The sequence below is a fragment of the Sprattus sprattus genome (genome assembly GCF_963457725.1).
Source record: "Sprattus sprattus genome assembly, chromosome: 8".
NCBI classification, from domain to species: Eukaryota; Metazoa; Chordata; class Actinopteri; order Clupeiformes; family Clupeidae; genus Sprattus; species Sprattus sprattus.
In genome coordinates this window covers 13,132,465-13,146,281 of record NC_137927.1, presented here as the reverse complement: position 1 = coordinate 13,146,281, position 13,817 = coordinate 13,132,465, and the positions used below count along the sequence as shown (strand labels likewise).

Below are 13,817 nucleotides of genomic sequence, written 5' to 3'. Positions count from 1 at the left end.
ATAGGTTACGTGTAGCTATTTGTTTGGTCTTTGAATGAGTTGTCGTCTTTATAGTTCGCGTCCTAAGTGAAGCGCGCTTCATTCACAAAGTGGCGACTCTCGCCCACTCGAATTGTGCCTGATTCGCGTGAAGCGAAAATGGCGACTCTCGCACAGGCGAATTGTACCCGTTTGCATACAAGACCTTAGCTCGGGAAAGGGCTGTTTTCATAAGGCCAGAATCTGAATCGAAATGAGCTTCCCCTTTTATTGTATTGGCTATTTGGCAAAAACACGATGCTGGGAATTACTGTGTGGATGAACTCTCAAGCTGTAGTGTCACTGAAAGCTCTTAGTGTGTTGTGTTGTGATGGATGTGGACAGAGAGGCCAGGCACTGATAACAGGAAATTGCCTTAATTGAATGCAGAAAGGGTAAAAGCCTCTATGCTTAGAGATAAGGATGGACATTTGTTGAAATGAGAATTGCTTGAATAGTTGTTGGTCATCAATAAAGCAATATTAGGCTAATGTCCAAGTGAAAGGCCTGGACAGACCAAGTAAATCACAATGTTTTTTCTGTTTATTTTTCAGCTCGACACTGAATGCTATCACTTTACCATATAAAAAAACTGTAAAGCAATAGCCAGAATAAAAATAATCATGTGTTTTATGTTCCGCTGTGAAATTGAATACTACCTTAAACTGTTCTGTACTTCCACAAACACATAATCACACAAGATTTAATAAAACCAGCAGAAAAGCATTTTAGCCCACACACTACATAAACCGTAATCAGCTGATCAAAGGAAATGTTTTGGCCTGAACCTCTTCATTAAGGCTTCATGGAATAGTTTACCTGTCCAGTTAAATGTGATAGTCCATTCACTCAATATGATGATATTTCTCTTTCATGACACAAAGTCTGTCTCTTATATGTCACTGATCATCCATGTTTATCATAGAACACCATTTTTACACCATTTTTTCTATAGATCCATAGAGCAAATACAAGCGGATATGAAAGCAAATCTTAAACAAAATCACATGCTGAGCGTATTCTTTGCTTTTTTTCTTAATGATAATAAAACAAAATCACATGCTGAGAGTATGATTTTCCTTTTAAGTTATTATTTATTTTCCTTAATTTAAGTTAATCGTAATGCACTACTATCCAACAGTACAGAGACACGAGGCATCAAAACAGAACGCATGTACAAGGTCAAGTACCATTACAATTTTGCATGAAAATGTAAAGCCATTACTACAAATGGATGTTTTTATTTTGTAGGCTGGCTTTTGCTAGTCAGTGAAATAGACTCGCTAGCGGACTTGGCCCTTAACTTACAAAAACAACTCTGAAACCCCGCCTCCCAGCCCTAGTTAGGCATCATGTGGAACTTCAGTAACCTCCCTCCCCAGGGAGCCATATAAAGTAGTATCACTGGACTCCACCTCAGGATCATTCACACACACAAGGAGGGCAGAAGGTAAGCAATGTAACATCCACACACTTACTCATTCACTCACACATTCACTCACACATGTGCACAATCAGAGGAGATGCTGTTGTTGTAGTTTTTTATATACTTACAGATTGTGTAGTTTTGGTATTTAAAAAAAATCCTTTGTGTGGTTTGTTGCCAATAATTATATTTTATATTTTCATATTTGTTTATAGAAAAGTTGTAAGTGATTTTTTTAAATACAGTTTTCAAAATGTATACACAGTTTGAAGACAACACAAAGTAAAATGATTTTACCATAGTATTTATAGTTAATAATTTTCATCTCTTTTTTTTAATCTCCCAGACATCTCACCCGTTGAAGCCAGATTGATTTGTCATGCCAAACCCTGTCAAACTCTGCTGGTGGATGCTTATCATGATTCATCAGGCCATAGGCAGTGTCCGCACCAACCGTATGGAGGACTCCAACTTGAGAATGATGGAGGCAGCCCTTCTGTCTAATTTAGGTTAGGAGTTTTACACAGACTTTCTTTATTCCTTAGATCCTATTCTTTTTTCTAAATCACTTCCTCTGTGGTATCCATACTTTAAATAATCAAACTTTGAGAAATTCAGTTGTCTAAATGGAATATTGCATCAGGCCATGTCATTTCAGAAATATGCGTCTCTGTTTTGGCACAAAGGTAAGGATGCCCTATCCAGACTGGATCCCATTCATCTTGGCATAGAGTCAGTGGAAGAACAGATGATGGATGAACCTGGATCCTATGATGAAGTAAGTACTGCCAAGCACCACTACCATAGTTTATCTCTTAACCTATAGGCAAAAAACAAATATATATAAGAAGACCTAATTAGACTTTGTATGAACCCTGACGTCATTACACCAGGACCAATGTCAAAAGCTTTCATTTTAAGAGGCCTGTGTCGATGCACTTGTCCCATAGTTTCCACAGTATGCTGGTCAGGCTGTGCAGCTCCAGAGCAGGTCCACCAAGGCTCCCCGTCGCTGCATCCCTCACCAGCAGTCCTGCCTCGAGCACCAGTTCCCCTGCTGTGATGCCTGCGACACCTGCTACTGCCGCTTCTTCAAGGCGTGGTGTTACTGCCGCAGCATGGGCCCCAGCTGTACACATGGGCGCCCGTAGCAGAACGGTGTGGGTGGGACTGCAGACACATGGACACAAACTCAGAGATAGAGAGAGGTATCGTTTTTCAAAATGTCTATATGATTTTTATTGTTATGATTAATTAGTATATGATACCTTATGGTTGATTTAGTCACTTCTAGATATCAGAAGATAAAACTGTTTGAAATGAATGTCTTTTTGTCAAATAAAACTTAATTAATTAATTTTAAAATCATTTGGATTTTGTTTGAAAAATGATTTTGCTTTATTTCGGTGTGTGTAAGTACTTGTTCTACCTTTTCAGAGAAGGTCTCTTTCACTGATATGTAGCATCTGTGCAAGTAATACTGATGCTCACTGATACTTTATCTCTTAGTATCAACCAGGGTATGTCCGTCCATTAACATCTGGACAGAGTTAAACTATGTCTTGTATGGTGTTATGTGGTGTATGGTATTTCAAAGCCCAAGTTCCTGAGCACCATGTGCCCTTATGGAAATTTGAAAGTAATTCTGCCTGACTTTATAACAGGGACATTGATATTACAAACTGAGGTATTACATATAGAAACATCTCTTGTTCAAGTGTCTGTACAAATATTGGCAATATTTCCAATGGTCACCCTGTTGGCAAACCAACCTGCTAACTGCAGTTTCTTCAAGCCATACTGCTACTGCCGTAGCATGCACACACAGATGCAGAGCATAGCCAGGTGGGTGGAACTTGGTGCCCATATGATGATTTTTAGTTATGATTCATTGATAAATGGTTTATTGTGGTTTATGTTGTCACTTTTAGTTTTGTGAGATTTGGTTGTTTGAAATGATGTCAAATAAACCTGAGCACACTGATTGGTCTATTAATCTAAAATGATTTGGCTTTTGATGGAAGAAAGTATTTTGCTTATTATCCCAATACCCCAAACCCCTAGACACACACACTCAATAACAAGGACATTGTTGCTGAACTGCACTTAGATATTACATATATAAACACTGCCATGAGTTTCATTAAAATCTGGGTGGATGTCTCTAGTTCTCAGAGAAAGTGTTGAAGGTGCATTAACAGTATTTGAAATGGACGTCTTGTTGACAAATCAAAATGCACCTGTAAAACAAAAATTAAGTTGTTTTAGATAAAAGGATAAGATTATATTTTACAGTTTCTTTTCCCACATGAAACTATGGTTGGTTCACTTTTACTAAGCAGTGAAAACACACTGTGTAAGTGGTGTTTTGTTTATGTGCGCACCATGATATCAGTGGCGATTTGGTTTATTATATCTTATCAGTTTTATGAATACTACTGTAAAGCTAAACATTCTGGATGGTTTATTTTCTCTAAAACATGAACATTTGGCTTTGCTGGCACTTCTCAGTTCAATTCCAGGAATACAGAAAGAATAATATTAGTCTTGTAGTCTGGTGCAATATGTCTGTTGAAAGGGTCTCCTGTGTGCTTGAAGAGATTTGGCCTAACTGAGCTTTACTGTTACCATGTTTTGATTAATTGATTTCCCTTGTGTGTGTTGGAACTGTACTGCACACCATGTTTTGAAGCAAGTGTCCAAGCAATATTGCAGCACAGCTAAGGCCAGCAATACTATATCCTGTTTGCCAAGAAATTCCCACCAACGTAGAGCACACTAAAACAAAATCCATCAGGATGTGCATTTATGATTTCAAGTATTGAGCTAAAAAACAAGACAGCGTACACATGTTCTGAACTCACTAGCTCTCTTTATTTGTCGTGAACATGAAACTCAACATCGTCATGGTAGCTTCAGTTAGAGGCGATGGTCTGGTCCATCCAGGCACGGAGCGCGGTGACGCGGGCGTACACTGCAGGAATGGAGGGGCTGCAGGTGCCACTGCCCCAGGACACAATACCAACCAGGGTCCAGGCTCCAGCCTGCTCACAGACCAGGGGGCCACCAGAGTCACCCTGCAGCACACAGACACACAACATCAGAGAAAGGCTCACAGGTTAACAATTTAAGACTTATGTTAATGGAATTAAATATACAAGTAAAAAAAGAAAAGAGTTTATGTTAATGAGCAGTGTAGGTTTCAACTGTAGTAACAGTTGTATTAATATTCTTCAACAATATAATTAACTCCGTAAGTAGTTGGGTGCAAACATGAGCATTTTCATTAGAAAAATACATGAGGAGTCATTGTAAACAATCAAAGAAGTGCATTTGCATGATTCATATTCGTTATGAAGAGCATGGAGACTGAGAGGGGTTTACCATGCAAGAGGTGGCACCAGCGCCTCCAGCGCAGATCATGAGGTCGGTGATCTTGTTACCCCAGTACTGCTGGCACTGCTGGTTGGTCAGCAGGGGCAGAGAGGCCTGCTGCAGAAGGGCAGGTGTGTCAGCGTCTGAAAGGGACAAATCCACATAAGTGAGGTCAACAGGGAGAGAAAATACTTACGTTGAGAAGAAGACCACCACTATTACATTCAACGCCTAGTCTTTAAAGTGTAGTACTGTATAGAACACTTACTAATAGTTTTGTTTAAATCACTCTTCATTGCATAGATTCATATTGATTTATAAAAGCTACATTTGTTAAAAAAAAATCAGTGATGTGACATTGTTTGGGACTTACAGCTTTTTACAGCTCAGCTACCAAAAACCTTAATCCATTTTAAAACAGTTTCTACACAAAGAGCATTGGTGGTGGTTATTCAATTCACTTACTATTGTGCTTAGTCAGACCCCATCCTGAGGTGACACACCTCATACCACCGGCGAAGTTGTCGTTGGTCTCAGCCACACAGACGGGAGAAACACGGGGGTTCATCTGGGCGGGAGAGGCCAGCTTGATCAGGAGGATGTCGTTGTTGATGGTGTAGCCATTGTAACGGGGGTGCTTGAAGACCTGATGTAGCAGAGACCAAAAGATCATTAATGGTGCGATACAAAGTACCGGTATGCTAAAACAGAACCACTTTTTGAAGAAGTTCGACAGCCTTGATATGTCATGATTTGCTTGTATGATATGACTCCTTAAGATCACATTAAATACCCACCTTGCCGACCTTCATGACCTGGGTCTTCTCAGAGTTAGAGGCGCGATCATGCTCACCCAGAATGACACGGTGGGAAGTCCTGAAATCAAGATTTAAACCTTTAATCAACATTTTCTTAATGTCAGGAAACATAAACTAAAGGTTAGGAGGCTACTTTTTTGTGATGTTGATGATCTATTTTGGGATTCAAAACCTCTAATTGTACTGTTTGTTTGCCTGAAATGGTGAGTACAAGAGGGCATTCTCACCTCACATTGCAGTGGGCAGCAGTCACAACCCAGTTCTCATTGATCAGAGAACCACCGCAGAAGTGGAAGCCAGTGTAGTCCTGTTTTGAGTTTTGAGTTTGAGGGTTTTTTAATATTATGACAGTTCAGGAACCTTTACCTCTGGGAACATGCAATGACTAGCTTGTTGAATTAGTCTGTGAATGTACTGAAGTGTTCATGAATAGATACAAACAGAACACTATAACCGAAGTGTGTTTTAATGTGAGATTGAAGTGATTAAGTGTGTAATGCAAAATGTACATATAATCAAAGGCCACACACTCTTACATGCACATTCTTGAATATGAGGGCACTTGGAAATCTACACTTCAAATGTACTTTACCTGCAGGGACACCTGCCAGGGCCAGGAGCCGGGCACAGCCTCCTCACCGTTGACAATCCTGGAGTAGCCAGTGACGACAGGCTTGATGGCAGGAACGCCACAGCCTGAAAATATAAGGAAGTCAAATGATTAAAGAAGTATTCTGCACTTTAAGAAGGGCAAGACTATGGACTCCTAAAGCATGTAGTACTAGTGGTAGAAGTAGTAAAACATTTAATCACAAAATACTAACTATAACCATTTAAACACTGCAAAAACAGACTACAAATATTGTATCGCTGTCTAAATCCTGTCATTCCTAACTGATTCGAAACTGAGCTACCAGTTCTGCCACTGCTGTTTGGCTCTGAAGTTGTAGGTTGTTGTAAGTTGTCACCACAACCCTGGGCGTCTCTCCTTACCAAAGGCTGAGCTCACGAAGGCGAGACAAGAGAGAATCCACAGGAAGGCCATGTCTTCAATGTGCTGAACAGACCACAGCAGAGGTCTTTTATACCACCATGGAGAGCTCGCAGCAGCAAACCTTATCTTCTCATCGTGGGACAGAACACACCTTGCAGAGATGGGGAGAGGCGTTTTTTCTCTTTAGCAACACGTGTTACTGAAGCCTGTATCTTTTTCCATTGACCTTGGTAGCATTGTGCTTCAGACTGTACAGTATATCTTGGGAAATACTGTGCCTTGCATAAGTATTCGCGCCCTTGGATGTTTTACCCTTTTAAAGTGAGTAACCTTATTCAACAGAGGTCTAGTCAATTGGTGCTAGTAGTCTCACAATTAGTGAAATAGTGAAAAGTTTAAGTCAGGGGAAGGATAAAAAAAAATATCAAAGGCACTAAACATCTCCTGGAGTTCTGTTAAAACCATCCTCAAGAAATGGAAGGAATATGGCACATGTATTAAATCTTGACTAGAGTTCGCCAAAAGGCATGTGACTCCATGGTCAAGTGTAAGAAAGTTCTGTGGTCTGATGAGACCAAAGTGGAACTTTTTGGCCATCAGCAAGACGCATGTTTGGCGAACACCAAACACTGCACATCAACACAAACGCACCATTCCCACTGTAAAGCATGGTGGTGGCAGCATCATTCTGTGGGGGTGTTTCTTGTCAGCCGACCATGGAGGGCTTGTAAAGATAGAGGGTAAAATGAATGGAGCAAAATATAGGGGAATCCTGGAGGACAATCTAATACTGTCTGCAAGAGAAAGCTTGGGAGAAGATTTATTTTCCAGCATACATCAAATGCTACAGTAATGGTTAAAGACAACAAGGTGAATGTTCTGGAGTGGCCTAGTCAAGGCCCAGACCTAAATCCAATAGAGAATTTGTGGCTGGACTTAAGAGTAAAATTGCAAGCCTGATTGAGCCATATCCACACAGACTCAGTGCTGTGATTGCAGCCAAATCTACTAAATATTGACTTGAAGGGAGTGAATATTTATGCAATCATTTATTTTACATTACATATTTTAATTTAATTGACATTACTTTGTAGAAATCTGTTTTCACTTTGACCTTGAAGAGGTTTTTTTTAAATTGTTTTGGTCAAAAAAGCCAACTTATATTGACCATGATTGATTTTTAAAAGCAATAAAAGGGTAAAACATTCAAGGGGGTGAATACTTATGCAAGGCACTGTACATCAGATAAGAAGAAATGTGTGCACTTGTTTTAAAATTTTCTTTTACCTTTTTTCCACAATCACGTGTCAGTCCTGATAAAGAATTGCTGCTTTTTATGTTTCTGTTTTCAAGAGTATATTTCTACTTAACTGCAAACAGAATATTTCAATGTATGCACATTAACGGCACTGTCCATTCTATCATCATACTATAGCAGTGTTTCTCAAACTTTTTCAGACCAAGGACCACTTAGCCAATAAAAAAAAACTCGCGGACCATCTAACTAAATAGAAAACCCCGGGAAAACATGCCTAAACACAGACCTGGCGCCAGACAATTGTTAGCGGCACTTGAATTTCGCGGTGGGCTCTCCTTTTTTTACGTACCGGTAGGCTGGTTCTATTGCCCAAGACCTTGCCTACACACATCTGCACCAGTTCCCAATGTACATACATTCTCTTACACATGAGTGGCAGCTAAGTGAACAGGACAAGGACAAGACCATCTAGAAAATATTATACAGATCATGCTATTTAAAAAATGTAGTGTATATGTCATTGTCAAATCTATGTGTTAATTGTAGAATACAGTTTTTAATGAATAATAGCTTCCAACTCAAATATAACACAACCAGCACATGGCCATTTAATGTTCATGTAATAGCTACTGGCTAAACCTGCCAGCACTGGCCCAAATGAAAATACTCATCCTGGTCTACTTGCACATTGTATCACATCTTCCTTTCCACCCTTTTAAAGAGTGGTTGTTAAGACATACAGTACTGTGCAAAAGTTTTAGGCAGGTGTGAAAAAATGCTATGAACTAAGAATGCTTTGAAAAATGTAAACAATAAATGTTTATTTTGTATTCATTTACATGGTAAGACTGAGCACAGCAACAAGACACAACGTAGTTATGCTGCATCAGCAGGGTCTCTCCCAGACAAAGATTTCAAAGCAGACAGGGGTTTCAAAATGTGCAGTTCAAGCTCTTTTGAAGAAGACATTGAGGATCGTAGACGCAGTGGTCAGCCAAGGAAACTTAATGCAGCTGATGAAAAACACATCAAGCTTATTTACCTTCGAAATCGGAAGATTTCAAGCAGTGGCATCAGCTCAGAACTGGCAGAAACCAGTGGTACCCAGGTACAGACATTTTCTGTCCTGGGAAGTCTGGCCAGTAGTGGTCTTCATGGAAGAGTTGCTGCCAAAAAGCTCTACCCCGACAAGGAAACAGGGCCAAGTGACTGAACTAAGCACGAAAACATAGAAACTGGGGTGCAGAAACATTGCAGAAGGTGCTCTGGACTGATGAGTAAAAATTAGAAATATTTGGCTATAGAAGAAGGCAGTTTGTTCGCCGAAGGGCTGGAGAGAGGTACAATAATGAGAGTCTGCAGGCAACAGTGAAGCATGGTAGAGGTTCCTTTCCAGTTTGGGGCTGCATTTCTGCAAGTGGAGTTGGAGATTTGGTCAGGATGAATGGTGTTCTCAATGCTGAGAAATACAGGCAGATACTAATCCATCATGCAATACCATCAGGGAGGCGTATGATTGGCACCAAATGTATTCTGCAGCAGGAACATAACCCCAAACATACAGCCAATGTCATTAACAACTATCTTCAGCTTAAAGAAGAACAGAAAGTCGTGCAAGTGATGGTATGACCCCCACAGAGCCCTGATCTCTACATCATCGAGTCTGTATGGGTTTACATGAAGAGACAGAAGAATTTGAGGAAGCCTACATCCACAGAAGATCTGTGGCTAGTTCTCCAAGATGTTTGGAACAATTTACCAGCCGAATTCCTTCATAAACTGTGCGCAAGTGTATCTGGAAGAATTGATGCTATTTTGAAGGCAAAGGGTGGTCACACCAAATTTTGATTTAATTTAGAATTTTCTTCTGTTCCTTCACTGCATTTTGTTAATTTATGAAGAATTGATGAAAATAAACTGTTAACACTTCCATTTTTGAAAGCATTCTTAGTTTACAGCATTTTTTCACACCTGCCTAAAACTTTTGCACAGTACTGTATATCAAGGAAATCAGATACATAGTTGCAGGGGTCCAGTATTCATGGATAGTATAATATGGAAACCCCCGGAGGCTCCAAGGCTAAAGCAGCACCACAGAAGCAGAGTAAGCTACTGTGGATTATGGTAACCTTATATCTGTTACATACAACATAATCAGTAAATCAGTAAACATTGCTTGTTATGCCACAATTACTATCTGTCTGGATATTGTAGAGATGGATTCACCGCTCGAAACCTCATGTCATGATGGAACAATTCAAATGTAAAGACGATAACCAAAAAATCGACAAGGCCTGTGTATCATTTAAAATGTATCATAAGCAGTATAAAAAAGTGTGAGTAAAATGTTTCTGTTCTTTTTTGGTCTAATACTTTAGCCTCCAGATCCATATCATATTCTGGTGTATTGTTTCATGCTGGGGTTGTTTATGTGAGACCGATTTTCTATCAGTTCTCACCACACAACAACTTCTCATCTTTGCTCCTTGAATGTCGATATGTAATGGTATGGAGTTATTGAAACTTACTAAGGGTAAAAAAGACTAGAAATTGAATGTTTATTTTTCGAGTCTCAAGCCTATAAAGTTGCACTGGGTGCCTTTAAGCCATGGTTTAACTGCACTAAAGGCTGAGTCCGTTTATCTAAAATGTGCACTTTATAATTTCATTTTGTACCGCCCTGTTTGGCAATGTTGTTTTTCAATAAAATAAAACATTGCATAAAGCAAGCTAATCCACTTTTCCATGTTGATAAGAGCATTAAAATAAAATAAAAATGATGGAAAAAAGGGACAATTAGAATAGATAAAAATGTGTGATTAATCGCAAATAATTTTGAGTTAACTATTCAAAAATGCGATTAATCACGATTAAAGATTTTAATCTTTTGACAGCACTCATTTCAAATAATCAAACAATCAAAGAAGAACTTTTTGATTGGAGGTATTTTTAGTACCATATCTTCAGGGATTTTGGCAGATTGAGACAAAAAGCATTGATAACAAATTTTTCCTTCAAAGTGCTGTTTTATTTAAAAGGAAGGTGAAACTATAAACAACTATGACAGCTTTAGTTAGAGGCGATAGTCTGGTCCATCCAGGCACGGAGCTCGGTGACGCGGGCGTACACTCCAGGCATGGTGGGGGTGCAGGTGCCACTGCCCCAGGACACAATACCAACCAGGGTCCAGGCTCCAGCCTTCTCACAGACCAGGGGGCCACCAGAGTCACCCTGCAACACATAGACACACAACATTGGAGAAAGGCTCACAGGTTGACAATTTAATACAAAGCCTTACTGCATTACATTTCTAAATATGCAAAGCCTTACCTTAAGGGAATTAAATAGTAAAGTATAAAAAATAAACTTAGATTAAAACTTTAGTAACAGTAACAATATTATTAGCTCCTCAAGTAGTTGGGTGTAAACATCTTCATTAAAAATGACATGAGGAGTCATGGTAAACAATCAAGGGAGTACATTTGCATGATTCATATTCGTTATGAAGAGCATGGAGACTGAGAGTGGGATGTGTACCATGCAAGAGGAGGCACCGGAGGCTCCAGCGCAGATCATGAGGTCGGTGATCTTGTTGCCCCAGAACTTCTTGCACTGCTGGTTGTCCAGCAGGGGCAGAGAGGCCTGCTGCAGGAGAGCAGGGGTGTCAGCGTCTGAAAGGGACAAATCCACATAAGTGAGGTCAACAGGGAGAGAAAGTACTTACGTTTTGTACCACTATTACATTCAATGCCTAGTCTTCAAAGTGTAGTACTGTATAGAACAATTACTAATATTTTTGTTTAAATCACTCTACATTGCATAGATTCATATTGATTTATAAAAGCTCCATTTGTTAAAAAAATCAGATGTGACATTGTTTGGGACGTACAGCTTTTTACGGCTCAGCTACCAAAAACCTTAATCCATTTTAAACCAGTTTCTACACAAAAAGCATTGGTGGTGGTTATTCAATTCACTTACTATTGTGCTTAGTCAGACCCCATCCAGAGGTGACACACCTCATACCACCGGCGAAGTTGTCGTTGGTCTCAGCCGCACAGACGGGAGACACACGGGGGTTCATCTGGGCAGGAGAGGCCAGCTTGATCAGGAGGATGTCGTTGTTGATGGTGTAGCCATTGTAACGGGGGTGCTTGAAGACCTGATGTAGCAGAGACAAAAAAGATCATTAATGGTGTGATCCAAATAATGCTGAAAGAGAACCACTTGCTGAAGAAGTTTGACAGCCTTGATATGCTTGTAAGATATTTCTCTGTAAGATCACAATGACTGTTATTGACATTAAATACCCACCTTGCCGACCTTCATGACCTGGGTGTTCTCAGAGTTAGAGGCGCGATCATGCTCACCCAGAATGACACGGTGGGAAGTCCTGAAATCAACGTTTAAACCTTAAATCAACATTTACTAATATCAGGAAACCTAAACTAAATGTTAGGAGACTACTTTTTTGTGATGTTGATAATGGTTATTCAAAACCTCTAATTGTACTGTTTGTTTTCCTGAAATGGTGAGTACAAGAGGGCATTCTCACCTCACATTGCAGTGGGCAGCAGTCACAACCCAGTTCTCATTGATCAGAGAACCACCGCAGAAGTGGAAGCCAGTGTAGTCCTGTTTGCAACAGAAAGTTTTTGGGAAGAGAGTTTGAGGGTCTCTTCATATTATGACAGTTCAGGGAAAAAGGTACTGAACTCTTTCTGATACTTTGCTTTTGACCTCTGGGAACATGCAATGACTAGGATGTTGAATTAATATGTGAATGTACTGAGAAAAAAACAGAACACTATAACCGAAGTGTGTTTTAATGTGAGATTGAAGTGATTAAGTATGAAATGCAAAATGTACGTAATAATCAAAAGCCACACACTCTTACATGAACATTCTTGAATGTGAGGGCACTTGGAAATCTACACTTCAAATGTACTTTACCTGCAGGGACACCTGCCAGGGCCAGGAGTGGGGCACAGCCTCCTCACCGTTGACGATCCTGGAGTAGCCAGTGACGACAGGCTTGATGGCAGGAATGCCACAGCCTGAAAATATAAGGAAGTCAATTAATTAAAGAAGTATTCTGCACTTTAAGAAGGGCAAGACTATGGACTCCTAAAGCAAGTTGTACCAGTGGTAGAAGTTGTAAAACATTTAATCAAAAAATACTTACTATAAGCATTTAAACACAGCAAAAACAGACTACAAATATTGTATTGCTGTCAAAATCCTGTCATTCCTAACTGATTCGTAACTGAGCTACCAGTTCTGCCACTGCTCTGTTTGGCTCTGAAGTTTTAGGTGATGTCTAGGGCACCACAACCCTGGGCTTCTCTCCTTACCCAAGGCTGAGCTCACGAAGGCGAGACAAGAGAGAATCCACAGGAAGGCCATGTCTTCAATGTGCTGAACAGACCACAGCAGAGGTCTTTTATACCACCATGGAGAGCTCGCAGCAGCAAACCTTATCTTCTCATCGTGGGACAGAACACACCTTGCAGAGATGGGGAGAGGCGTTTTTTCTCTTTAGCAACACGTGTTAGTGAAGCCTGTATCTTTTTCCATTGACCTTGGTAGCATTGTGCTTCAGACTGTACAGTATATCTCAGGAAATACTGTGCCTTGCGTAAGTATTTACCCCCTTGGATGTTTTACCATTTTATTGCTTTAATATATCAAAAAAAGGCTTTTTTGCCAAACAAATGACAAAAAAACCTCTTTAATTCAAAATGAAAACAGATTTCTACACAGTAATGCCAATTAAATAAAAATATGTATTGTAAAATAAGTGATTGCATAAATATTCACCTCCTTTAAAGTAATTGACCTAATTCAACAGAGGTCCAGTCAATTGGTGCTAGTAGTCTCACAATTAGTGAAATGGGGATTAGTGTGCAGTGAATGTATCTCAAGTGA

At 39.8% G+C, this 13,817-nt stretch overlaps 2 protein-coding genes across 2 annotated transcripts; both read right to left on the bottom strand.

Moving 5' to 3' along the window:
- Positions 1 to 4,359: 4,359 nt before the first annotated feature.
- LOC308368918 (chymotrypsin A-like) lies at positions 4,360 to 6,682 on the bottom strand (the record flags this gene model as incomplete). Its single annotated transcript, XM_080843214.1, has 7 exons — positions 4,360 to 4,521; positions 4,829 to 4,962; positions 5,285 to 5,465; positions 5,617 to 5,695; positions 5,865 to 5,944; positions 6,230 to 6,333; positions 6,631 to 6,682. 7 exons carry the CDS (start codon positions 6,680 to 6,682, stop codon positions 4,360 to 4,362), a joined length of 792 nt encoding a protein of 263 aa, XP_080699340.1.
- Positions 6,683 to 10,958: 4,276 nt separating this feature from the next.
- On the bottom strand, positions 10,959 to 13,295 carry LOC308369054 (chymotrypsin A-like; the record flags this gene model as incomplete). The annotated part of the gene is made up of 7 exons (XM_080843387.1): positions 10,959 to 11,120; positions 11,427 to 11,560; positions 11,871 to 12,051; positions 12,204 to 12,282; positions 12,445 to 12,524; positions 12,843 to 12,946; positions 13,244 to 13,295. The coding sequence occupies 7 exons, from the start codon at positions 13,293 to 13,295 to the stop codon at positions 10,959 to 10,961; spliced, it is 792 nt and encodes a 263-aa protein (XP_080699513.1).
- Positions 13,296 to 13,817: the final 522 nt, after the last annotated feature.